The sequence below is a fragment of the Leuresthes tenuis genome, unplaced genomic scaffold, assembly GCF_036924035.1.
Source record: "Leuresthes tenuis unplaced genomic scaffold, fLeuTen1.0.hap1 SCAF_7, whole genome shotgun sequence".
NCBI lineage: Eukaryota > Metazoa > Chordata > Actinopteri > Atheriniformes > Atherinopsidae > Leuresthes > Leuresthes tenuis.
In genome coordinates, this window is record NW_027325361.1 from 26,059,281 (window position 1) to 26,072,815 (window position 13,535).

The following is a 13,535-nucleotide window of genomic DNA, read 5'->3' on the forward strand; positions in this document are numbered from 1 at the left end:
AACGTTCTTTGATTTCTCCAGCGCCTTCAACACCATCCAGCCCCTCCTGCTGAGAGACAAGCTGACAGAGATGAGGATGGACTCACACCTGGTGAGATGGATTACAGACTACCTCACAGAGAGACCACAGTGTGTCAGACTGAAGGACTGCATGTCGGACACGATGGTTAGCAGCACCAGAGCACCACAGGGAACTGTGCTCTCCCCCATCCTCTTCACCTTGTACACCTCCAGCACAACTCTGGGCTCTGCCACATGCAGAAATATTCAGATGACACTGCGATAGTTGGCTGAATCAAGGATGGGCGGGAGGGGTAGTACATGAGTCTGGTTGAGGACTTTGTGGGGTGGTGCAGGTCCAACCGCCGACAGCTGAACACCTCCAAGATCAATGAGATGGTGGTGGACTTCAGAAGGAAGAAACCACAGGGTTTCACCCTAACCCTAAACATTAAACATAGCACTTCTGCTACTTCTACAGTCACTTTATATTTTTTAAATAGTTTATAGTCGTATAAAACGTTTTTATTTCTACAGTTACTTTCTAGTTTTTAAATAGTTTTTGTGTTGACGATTAGTACAGGTTAACTTAACACAGTCCTATATTTATTTTATATGCAAATGTTTTAATTCCACTGTACATATTAAAATTGCAAATGTTTCATTTCTCTGCTAAAGTTGAATTTTGCTACAAATGTTTAATTTAATTTCTTTAATTTCTCTGTACACATTTAAATTCACATCTATCACAGGTCAATTTCAACATATAGCATGGTTACTGTGTTATAAGGTAATTCTAATGTATGTTCAATGTATGTTATGTTATGTTACTGCGACTGGATGCTTGAATTTCCTTCGGGATCAGTAAAATATCTATTTATCTATCTTGCATCAGATTTCTCTATATCCAATAAGGTGGCTTTAAAATTCACCTACCCTACCCTAACCCTTGAGCAAGGCACATTGCTCCCCGGGTGCTGTGAATTGCTGCCTACTGCTCCAGTGAATATGGCATCTGTCTCTATGAGTGTGTGACCCTGTGCATTAGGGGTGAGAATCTTTGGGCATCTCACGATTCAATTACGATTCAGGGGCTACATTTGATTATAAAACGATTATTGATTGGTCTTTAATTTATGTATATTGATGCACTTTGTCACAACATTTATTGTTGTCTCACTGAATAAGCATTCATAACTTGCAATTTTGAAAAACAGTGCATTTGTAATAAGAAACAAGAGATGAATGGATTTCCATTACATTTTACTAAATTAATGGAAACGTGTGCAAACTGGAAAGTTATGTCGAGTGGAACCCCTAAATTCCAATAGATGCGTGTGTTGCCTCTGCGCTCCAGCACGGCAGCGGAGCTGATACGTTCAATTCTAATCAATGACTGTGCTTCCAGCGGCTCCATCACAGCTGCGGCGCTCCAGAGCTTCCGCAGCAGATATAGAGCTTCTAATGTTGCCGGACGCCGAAGCACAACGCAGCAGCACAGAGCATTTCGTGCGGGACAGGAAGTCGCACGCAGAAAAAAAAATAAAAGTTCATGTTCATGGAGGATCACTTTTCCCTGCGCTACACATTGAAAACGTCATAATATTGTGGCTCTTGTCCAGTTCGCTTCCGCCGCCGATGTTGTAGAAGCCAAAGTGTTTCCACAGTCTGCTTTTCAATTAGATGGAGCTGTTCGGATCTCACGGTGAGCCGGGTAGCTGTGGTTCGCCATGTTTGTTTTCCTCCGTGCTGCCTGTCCGCGCCTGATGCACTTCACATAGTGTCCCTTAGATGACGCGTACCGCGCTTCTTAGTTATGCATTTTAGAACCGTCTGTATTACTTTATTTAAACAATCGAAATTTGGACGTTTGCGAATCGATTCAGAATCGTCCACCCCCGAACAGTGATCCATCTAAGAATCGGAAATTTCCCCCACCCCTACTGTGCATGTGTGAGATGACGCTCCCATCTCAGCAAGCAGTGACGTGTGACTACCTTCACTTTCTTTATTGGTTTTGGTGATTCCAGGAATTTTCCTCAGGAACTACAGTGAGTGAAATTACTGAACAACCACTTGATAAATTTCCAATACATCTGGTGCAGATATCCCTGGTCCCTAGTGGATTAATCTTCACAGCATGATCTTTTGTTGATCCCACAGCTGAGTCTCAACCATTACCGGGAAGTCATTCCAGATCTAAGCACATGAATTTTAAGGTTAACTTTTAGGTTACATTTCTCAACATATTTTACGGACTTTGGTAGAGACATCCATGCTTCCAAGAGGATGTAACCTAAAGACTTAGGAGGTTCCTCAGTTTGCCTTGGCACTACCACCAGCACCACTTCACATGGTGAGGTTGGCATGTAGAAACACAGACAGTATAAATACAGAGTAGGGATATTCAAACATAGAATAGGGAGATTATACAGAAAAACAAAAATCATCGCTGGCTTTGAACTGCTTTGATGTCATGTTCAAGCTCTAGTTAGTTTTGTATCTTTGGATTAGGCTGACTGGCTCTATTTTCTTCCTTTTTTTTCTTTTCTCTTCCTTTTTTTCCCCCATACAGTCATGGTCATCTCAAATTTGATGTCTTAGTTTGTTCCAATAATTCTGATTGCAGGCTATGATGCAAGTGGTTCTCAGTTTTAGAGGAGCAAACAACAACAGTGTCTATAAACCTTATCACACAGTGATGTACTACATTGATGCAAAAAAGATATCCTTATTAGGCCACTGCTGGTTACATCAACCAGTATCAACACCCCCACGCCACTCCCACACTTTACTAACCAGACAATAATGTCTAGTAAAGGCGTGTCAGTCTTGCTTTCAACTTGAAGTGAAAAAGGGGCTTATGATTTTTGAGAGGCAACAGATACATCTCAACAAGCACCAGAACTGTTGCTCGTAATTTTTAAGGATACTGAGGTGAAATAGCTCTTGCACATTCTTCACGATGAGAGGTACACTATTTCTCATTAAATAGATAAGGTCTGTAGAGTGTGTTATGGCAGTATTTGAAAACACCCAGAACCTTTTGTTTGTTTGTTTCACAGTTATAAGTATCTGGCAGTATTAGAGTCTTATTCCAACCAATTTGAAAGATACATGAAGGCCTCCTGAGAGTTTTGATTCTCAGATTTAACTTGTCAGCACTTTCTTGAATGTAAATCCTCATTACTTCTGCCTCTGATGTGCAACGTCTGGAGAGGCATTCTGGGAGAAAGAGTGGAAAATCCCATAGCTTGGGCAAAATTGTGATTACTGACAACAGTTACTGTGTTGTCAGTAATCACAATTTTGCCCAAGACTTGGTTCTAGGCATAGGCAGAATCCAATGAAAAATTACTGTGACAACTTATTCTCCATTGATAAAAATGCAGTGAATTAGCCTCGCTAATCCTTGTTGAGAAAAAAAAGGCTCAAAACGTTTGGCTTTCTTAGAAATGCCAGACTCATCTATGATATCACAAGCTTGGTTTTATTAACATGTATGTTTTAATAACTTTGTCTTCCACAGACGTCAACACTCAGTGGGTCTACATGATGAGATTAACTCGATTATAGCTATAGTTGGGTTATGCTCCTTATCTGAGCAAGGGTAATTATCCTTGGATATATGGCGATCTTTCTCGAATGCCTGAGTTTGTTGTTGTTGGTGGAGGTCAACCGGAAGTTGCTCTATTAGCAATAGTTGAAATGGGTACAGCGCCACCTATTGTACCGGGGTATGACATGCTTTGTACCAATGATTCGATTTATTCACCGCCATATATACTTGGATAGATGCCCTTGCACAAATAAGGAGCATAATCAAACTATAGCTATAATCGAATTAACCTCCTCATGTAGACCCACTGAGTGTAAAGAGTTAATTAAAAATGTTTCACAAAGATGTCATCAGGAGAAAACAACAGAATATAACTGGGCTCAGACAGAAACAGTCAGATAGTTGTAGCAAAGATAGTTTATCTTTAACAGTATTATAAAACATGGTTCACAATTAGAAGTGTAAAAATGGAAATTTGTTGTGCTGAATAATGTGTTTGGTGGTTCTCAATATTTGTCTGCTCTAAGAGACACTTTTGGTGGAAGAATCAGACAAAACCTGAGATTTCAAATGACAGCCCGGGGAATGGGAGCAGTGAGTGATGATAAAACTTTTAAAGTAACAGTGTCCCCTTTAACACTTGTGCTTGAAAGGTTTTCTGTTTATTGCTCCTCCCCAACAATGATATGGAATATCTGCCCATGGTTCTTGGTAAATAGAATTTACTGCTAACACTAGAGTTGCATGTGCTTCACTCTGGCTCCGATCAGTTCAGTTATTCATATAGACGTAAAATAACATCTGCCATGTATATTAGTTTCACATGTGTATAAGTAGAGGGGTAAACTTACCTGCAGACGTCAGGTAACATATAGTCAGGAGTATAACAGGAACAGAAGATCTTCGAGACATTTTATTATTGTGCAGTTTCCAGTATGATGAAGGTGGGTGAACTAGACCTTTTTTCTGTTTTTCACAAAGGTATCCCTCCCTGCCAGTGGGTCTACAGGAAGTCACCTTCAAGCTCCAGCTGAAAAGTTAACAAAAATAGAAGACGTCAACCAGAAGAAGGAGGTTAAATCTGAACTTAGACAAACAGCAGGGAACTGGGTTCTGTTTAATATACGCAATGGGAGTGATGAGATGAGACAAGAGGAGAAGCAGTTTAAAGAGCAGGGGATTAATGTGGAGGAGGTTAATTGGGGGTCATGCACGCATCAAAGAACTATGCTGCACACACCTTCCCAAGCTGGTAGCCAGTCAGAGCGTATAAGGAGTGATGGCCACATGGTTTGGTTGGTGTGAAACACGTTGGAACATGCCACAGATAATTAACACACTTTAATTTAGAGCATTAGGAAACACAGCGACTTCCCATTGGGGTCTTGAGTAAGCAGTTTAGCAACACCACGTTAATCAGCATGAACTTGAAGCTTTAACTTCTGTAAGCTAACCCTAAACAAACCATTAAAGGCGTGAGATTATACGCTAGACATATCCAACATGTTCTTTCTCTTCACAGAAATTTGCATGTTTTAGTATTTTTGGGGAGAAGGAACTCATTTCACCCAGTAGCCTTTTCTTTTTTTAACAACCTTATCACTTACATGTCACAGTGGCCAAAAGGCAGGGTTGGTACAATTCTCTAGGCAGTGCGGGCCCATGGTGTAATATAGTGTAAATGTTATCCACTACAGCATTTTAAAAGTGCCTACACCACTAAGACGATCCAAACTCTTTTCTTGTGTTGTTCCACGATGGTGGAATGACCTACCGAGCGCTACCAGAACAGGGGCGTCCCTGTCTATCTTCAAGAAGCTCCTGAAAACCCAGCTCTTCAGAGAGCACCTCCTATCCCAGCACTTATCTTGTACTTCCCTACCCCCTCTATCTCTGCACTTTATCTTTCTGCACTTCCTTCTATGCCTGCACCCTATCTCTACTCTGTCACCTCTGACAGAGTCGGACTAGTGGGTTCCTTCTATGTAGTTTATTGTTAGCTTTTTATATAGCTTGTTATATCTTCATTTGTAAGTCGCTTTGGATAAAAGCGTCTGCTAAATACATATACATAAACATAAAAGTGGAAGTTATTGTGCTGCAATAGATGCGGATTGTTTTTACTGGCCGGCAACCGTCGGGAAAAGGTTCGGATTGGTTTGCTACCCTTCACAAACGACAGTTTTATGATCGACAACCAGTATGATGCAGGCTTTTGAAGGGGACTGAGGCTAAAAGTTGAGGTTCCAACAACAAAAGTGCACAAGTCTTAACCGTAAGCAGTTGATGAAACTGGTTAAAATGTCTGTGTTGTGTCAGCATTAGACATATGAATGAATTTTAGTACAAACACAATGGTTACACACTAGTAAAAAGGCAGCTAGAGGGGCTAATGGTATATTTTGTTAATAGTTATACACAAGACTACTGAACATATCCATTTGTTGCTTCTACAACAGCTCAGAAACACAGGGTTACTTACACAAGTAGGTATTGAGCATATGTACCAAAGAGTATTTCTATAAGTTTTTTCTTGTTTATATGTTGTCTTAGCTTCCCAGTTGACAACTGTAGTGGGCGTGTTGATTAGTCATTGTCCTCCCATTATTTATTTTTTTTACAGAATTTGACCAATCAGAAGACATCTTAGCCAGACACTCTCATTCTCTGGAGAAGGCCTCCCTCATTTCAAACTAATTTTAAACTATTTTGAGCAATTAAATGTGCAAAGCTAATCTAGAGTTACCAAAAATGAAGAATTCAATGACTGGAAATGATCACCCCATGTCCACTCTAAGACAAAAGCTGCACTTTTTACCACATGTACATTATTATATCTTTATTATAACAGGTCTGCTCAAACATAACTCTACTTACTAGGGGAAAAAAACATAGTTTTAATCAAGAAAGCTATTTTAAATCCTGTTTTATTTTGAGTTACTTCAGGGACAAGAGCAAGGCATACCTTGGAGATGTGTTAAAGCACTGCCACACTGTTTATTCCTACTCCTGCTGCAATGGACTGAGTAGTGACTAAGAGAAATAAGGTGAGATTTCACAACTGATTCACAAAGGGTACGTTCTAAGCTCATAAACTCACAACTACGACTCTGCACACATTCACACAACAGCTTTCTTTTGTTTACAGAACAGATCATCAAACTCAGTCACTCTGCATGAGTCAGGCAGCCCGATAACTGAGTAATGGGTGGATGGAAAGGTAAGAGGAAAAATACGGTGTTATTACAGAATCTAAACTGTTGAGATGCACCTTAAACAATTTTTAGACTTTAAAAAATGTCACTGTAATCTGAAGGCAAGATTTGAAGCATGTTTCCTCCATTAATAGTTAAATTGGAGCTTGCTTATGATCTCAAGTTCACTGCAAACCTAAAACTACTGAGCCCCCTGTCCCCAGACATAACAAATTTCAATTTAACCCCCCCTAAAAAAGTTTTAAGCCAACATCTCCAAAGTGTCCCATCCTTTGTAAAATAGCAAATAAAGCAGTGAGTCAGTGAGAGCTGTTCATGACTGAGTGGAGGTTCAAATAAACATGAATGCTAAAGAAATGTCTGCTCCCATTCTATTTAAGAGCTAAAGTAAGGAAGTTACAATTTTGAAGTGACACAAGACACTTGTTAATTAAAAGCCTTCCTGTTGTGGTCATGTACTGATTCAGTGTGTGTGTGTGAAAATGTGAGATGGAGAGTAGTGCAGAATAACTGCTGCCAATGGAAAAAAACACCCACTCGGAGGCTTAAAGCTCACATGCATTTCTCACAAATGTTCAAAAGTTACATTTATTTTCTTTAAAAAGCAGAGAATTAATTTAGAGAATAAATTTACTCTTGACTGAGTCTAAGCTTATACTACACTTAGTTAGCTTATAGTCTTGTTGTTTTCAAATAATTTAGGCTCTCTTATTCTTGATTGTGACGAGGCGTGTTCTCGAGCCACAACCAAAACATTTTTCTAGAAAGATGTGGTCCACAGACAAAGTCACGCAAACTACTTCTCTGAGCGATCCCTGAATTCTTTACTGCAGCAAAACTGTAACTGTAACTCACGCCAAATGTTGAAACCATGTGGTGAGGCTGCTGTAACAGGAACGGCTCAGTCTGAAGGCAGCGTCTTTGACTAGAATGAAAGCTGTGTGGAAGAAGCAGATGTGCATCTTTGTGAATCGTGGAGAACCATAGAGGCTTCAGGGGAAGTGATGCACAAAGTGCTGAGGTGCATCACTCTGCAGTGCAAGTAGCTTGCACAGGACAAAAGGGTCTTTGACTGTTTGACAGCTGCCGGGGCTGGGAAGTCATTTTGGAAAGATCTTGACAAATATTACACTTTCAGCTTGTCAGGGAATGCCATGCCCTCTGTTTGAATTACGCTCCTCCTTGACCTTCACCTCCTCACTGACTAAACAAAGGTAAGCTGTGTTGCAATACATTATGGGAAGCCAAGACAAAAATCAAAGGAAAGTGACTTACATGACAAACAAAACACCTTTCTCTTCCTTAGCCTCTCGGATTATGAATAAAGTTTGCACTGGAGTAGAAATTACAGGAGATGAAGGTAAGGCGTTTGTGTTATTTGAAAAGATTTACAGGGACTTTTTACAAACATTTTGGGCTGAGGGTTAAGGTTTCACTCTGAAAGCTCATTGGTATGAACTCAAAAACATCCCACGTGACCCCTTTTCAACCCTGACCGTCTTAGTTGAGCTACAATAAGACCCAAAGATCTGGAAAGCACATCAGAGCGTGCCCTGACTGAACGTACTGCACAGTGCTCAAACCAAGCTGCATATTTGTGGTGGCTTCAGTGTTAAAGTCCTGGCTTCTATCACTATTTGTGTCATCACAAATAGTCACTGCACTGAAGTCTTGTTAAAACCAGACAGCATTTACTATGCTCCCATAATTACAAAGCCACGCATGAGGATAGCTGCAAAACAAGGGCTAAAGCTGAGACTGTCTTATACGACACATTGTTTTATTGAAGTCATTTACTGATCAGACACAAGTTTGCTTCCAACGTCATCTTGGTGTTAGTGTACTAAGTCAGGCTCCCAAGCAATAATGGGGTAAAGAAAATTCTAATATTTGCAAATATTGGAAAGACACAACTTAACATTTCAACACCGTCTGCTCAAACATTATACCATCTCTGCAACAAGCGCAGCAGCAGGTGCTTGAAGCCAGTGGTGCTGGAGCCACGTATACAGCACCGGTACACTGATTTTTCTCTTATGTGCTGATATCAACTGATGTAACAGTGACAAATATACTGGTTTGGCCCAAAAAGAGACCTGATGAATGACCTTAAATTAGCTTTGCTGTTCTCTCTGTCTATGTGTACAGGCCAAACCATCAAACCTCCAACTGTAGCTTTGTGTAAATGATAAAACGTTGATAATGATCTTGTACTTTTGTCAGCTGCAATGCTGACAATGCAGAATGATTCTTTGGAAGCAGACCTGTGATCAACCACAAGCCAATCATGTTTAGTATGAGTCATAATCGTGCATTTAAATAACTCAAGGTCCAGATGAGTCAGTCACACTGCTAGTGCAAGTGTTTCTAGAAGAGTATCAACTCTACTAAATTCAAGCTGCATTTTGCCGTCAGCTCGTAACTGTACCTTCAGCAGTCTTTTGCCACTTTTCTCGGTTTTAAAACATTGCAAATTGAAACCCTTTTGCATTTTTAAACCGTCCGATAAGCTTGAATTCCAACTCTGAGAAATTCTGATTTGAGACTTTTTTCAAAGTCGATACATTCTCACAGACAGACAACCGATTGTAAAGAAGTTTCAATGACAGCGCTGAAGATTAGAAGATTAATGTGTACATGGATGTGTACAGGCTGTAATATAGCTAACGAGCCACCAGGTTAAACTGCTGCAAAACTGCGCTAAGAAGTTGCATCCTGAATACAAAACAGGACAAACGTCATCCACAGCACCCACCAACTTTTGTGGCTAAACCTTCACAGCGATTTTCCTCTTTCATACAACTATATAAAGATGTATGCTGGTAAATTAAGCTTTAATCTTCAATATTGCGCCCAAGTTCTGTCAGTCACGTTCCATCCAACAACGGCGCGTGGACAACCTGCGACCGAGAGGAGAACGTGTGCACACACTCTCGTGCTGTTCTCTTTACAGTATGAAGGCAACAGCTCTCTGGATAGACACTCCGTTTATCTGAGTTTCACGTTTTTTCCCCCACGTTTTGTAAAAAAAATAAAAAATTGACCAAACGAGCAACAAAGTGGGTATGAACGAGTGCCGCAACGAGATAACAGCCTGAGAGGGCGAGGAGGAAGAACAGCATGTCACCGGATTCATGAGACAGATGTTCAGCTGGATTTATGAGCAGCCAAGTTAACGCAAGAGTATTTAAACACTAGTGACAGACGTAGTGGACAGTGACAGTTTTGATAAACTAAACTGTTTTGAAAATCTGGAAAGTTGAAGTGACTGAGCGTCAGCGCCTGAAGAAGAACGGACGTACCATGAAGAGTCTCCAGAAAATGCCCCTGTAGATTTTCGTTGAAGTTGAAGTCGCTCCGCTTGGTGCGAGTATAAAAGTCTTCTTATCTCCTTCTTATATCTTCAGCACATTCACACCGTTACTTTTATGGGATGTAGACGAACGGGCCCACTCAGTTTTAAACAGTTTGCTAATGTCTATCTGCTTTTTAGTGAGGGCTTCATTGAGGGGCGGGGCTTGGAGGAAGGAGGCGAGCTGTGCGCGAGAGGGGCTGCTGCAGGGTGTCCCAAAGCGGAGCGCGCGGTCTCTTCAGGAGCTCCTGCAGAATGGTTAGAGGGTCCTCTAGTCACTTATTCTTACCCAAATTATAAGTATTTTCATCCATATTAGTGAATGCATGTTTTATTTGTCTTAGACACGTGTGCTATATCACAAAAAGCCTGAAATATGATGTAGGGTTGCTATAGGCCAGGTTATGTCACATGAGGGCACATGAAGCGATAAAAAACACTTACTCATAGGCGTACCTTCAAAACAACACTAAACCCTCTCCTTGATTGCAGCTCTTGATTAAACCAGGACAATCACCTGATTTTAGCATATGTCATTGCAGTGACGTAGCAGCTATCACTAAAAAAAAACTGTCACTGCAAATATATTTTGAATTACAGACTTTTATTCTTAATTGTCAACGTTGTGAGAGACAACAATTAGCATTATCTAATATAGTAATTACAACTTTTGGGTAAATCTGCTGGCCCGCTTTGACCCTCTTGGTAAACGGACAGTAAGAAATAAAACTTACTGACTATATGTGTCTCATTAGTGACTAAATGGCCAACCAGGGATGCTAATGTTTGTGGTTTTGCCTATCAATTGCTTCCAATAATGTTAATGGTGGCTGGATTTAACTGTGACAGGATCATGATAATGTGCATCCTGAAGTTTTCACAGCTTTTCATTACCATGTGCCACTTTAACATTGGACATGCTGTCATTTAACACTTATTAAAAAGTAAATATGACTCTAAAACCAGACGGTTATCTTTCTTGACAAATGGGTTTTTGTTATTAATCTTTACATAGAGTGAGTGGAAACTCAAGAAGTACAGGTCTTCACTGAGCAGATCAGCTTGGTGGACAGCAACATCAAGATCACAAGGGAGAGTGCAAAAGACAACAAACTGCCTTTTTTGGATTGTGCTGTGCCCATGGAGGAAGATGGAAGTCTCAACACTGAGGTTCACTTAAAACCAACCCACACAGGCCAGTATCCGCACCATCCACTGGAGCACAAACTGGCTGTCTATACCATCGGACTGAGAATGTCCCTTCTAAGACACAGGGTATCCAAACTGGGCCTTTATCAAATCAGACAAGAAATCTGGACAAAATACCATGAATGGAACGGAAAGGAAGACAGGTGTAGAAATATTGTCATACCATATGTGGCAGGAGTGTCTGAAAATCTTAGAGGGATCTTCTCCAAACTCGACATATCAATGTATTTCAAACCCAACAACACCTTCCAACAGAAACTGGTTCACCCAAAGGACAAATTTAAAAAAATATTAGTATCATATAGGCAGTTCAGCAAGGAGTGCACTCATATTTATATGAAATCAACTAAATAACCATTTCACAAGTGCATGGCACAACAATACTGTCAGCTGAGGTGGTTTGGGCATCTGGTTAGGTCGCCTCCCTTTGAAGGTTTTCTAGGCACGTCCTACTGGGAAGAGGCACTCCTTTGAGGACAGTAATGTACACATTTTGGAAAGAGAGGTGGTTTGAGAAGCAGAGTCAAAGCAGCCATCTATGTTAAACTGGAAAAGGCATATTTGGTTCTTGTGACTAAAACTGTGACCTAAAACTTGGTCAGACAGGTAAACAGCTCACAGGTGAGAATGACGTAAATGACCCACACAATGGTCAGGTGAGTCAGTGACACACAAATTACCTTAACAATCCTCCCTGTGGGAATGGTCTCATCACCAGCTAGTTAGAACAGAAAAAGCCTTTTGGGTGATAGATTAAACATCTTTCAGTGCCAAGAAGGAAGAGGTATGTGTCCATTCTTGCTCACTGTCTATGAAGCCACACTGCTGTGCAGTTGTTGTTTGACTCTCAGAGTATATGTGCAAACAGAGATTGCAGACAGAGTAGTAAGGCAAAAGAAGAGGTCCTGCAGTCCTTGTTAACAACAGATTGGTTTATCAAGGACAAGTTAAAGAGAGGGACTCTATCTATACCTATGTATTACATTCTTAGGTGTTTTGTACTGAGAAAAATCACCTGTTACCAGCCATCAATAAACATCATCTCAGCTGTTACCAAGATACAAATACAACAGACCAGCGCATTAAATCTCTGCATTAAACGTCAACAATACCTCTCCTCTGTGCAACTCCTCCAACTTTCCTTCAGCCTGGATGGTCTTTCTCATCTTTGGTATGTAGGTCTCACATCCACAGGTGGCTTCCAGCATGCTGAGATTTCCTCTTCGTACTCTTGTCTGCAAAATAAAGGTTAAGATATATCATAAATTACAGATTAACATTTTTATTGCCTTTGAGAAAACTTCACAACTTCTTGGAAATGGGGTCAATAACAAACAATGATTTGAATTATTTTTTTAAAATCTTTTGTGGAGCTTTTTCACTTGATTCAATATAAAACTGAAAAAGTGTTACCATTTTAATGATTCAAATTACTGAAAAAATACAGACACACAAATCTTCATAATTTCATACCGCTGACTAAAACCTCCTTAGTTTGTGATATTTGGGAGCTAATGTTCCTCTAGTTACTGAAGTGTGTGATGTCATCATTACCAGATCTAAAGAACTTTTTAATGTCCCGTTATACGTGCTGTTACGATCATGCTTGGTTGTTGTTGGTGTTTCTGGTTTCTGAGTCTTAGCAGGTTGAGCAGGTTTCCTTGGAGCCTTAGGCGGAGTCTGGATTGCTTCTGCCATCCCACCTGCTCCTCATCTGCCCTCATCAGGACACTCTTATAGGAGCTGTAGTAGACAGTCTTCACCAGATTGTCTCACATTCATTTTGGTAATTAGACTGACTCCAGTGATCCCATTGCGAGTTTACTTTCTGTGAAACCTTACCTTAATCTAGCAGTGCTCGTCCACTCTCCGTGTTCTGGTTTCCTCGTGTCTGTTTGGCCATCCATGGTTGGATTCCCTCTTCAGCCTGTATCACTTACCTGCCTGCTCGCCCTGCCACCTACTCAGAATCAAGCAACACTGCCAACTTGGATCCCCTCTGGACAACAAGTAAGGACAAGCTAACCAATTCGGATCATTCCACAATCTTTGAAGGACCCTCTAACTTTTTTCCTCCTCTTGCAGAGTACCTAGTCAACCTGGATTCAGCCCTCGACTCTCTACCAACATCGCTTACTATAATATTATTTTACCTTGACTCACTCTGTTTTTAAGTACAGATTTTCAGATGGCTAGTTAT

The 13,535-nt window shown here is 40.6% G+C and overlaps 1 protein-coding gene across 1 annotated transcript in view; it reads right to left on the bottom strand.

Moving 5' to 3' along the window:
• Window positions 1-10,240, bottom strand: part of tgfbr3 (transforming growth factor, beta receptor III) — a 71,731-nt gene extending 61,491 nt beyond the window's left edge. The window contains exons 1-2 of the mRNA XM_072390160.1: window positions 10,077-10,240; window positions 4,411-4,589 (exon numbers count right to left, since the gene is read on the bottom strand). Of these exons, the coding sequence (XP_072246261.1) occupies window positions 4,411-4,471 (61 nt within the window). The 5' untranslated portion in view covers window positions 4,472-4,589; window positions 10,077-10,240. The remainder of the gene's footprint in view (window positions 1-4,410; window positions 4,590-10,076) is intronic.
• Window positions 10,241-13,535: the final 3,295 nt, after the last annotated feature.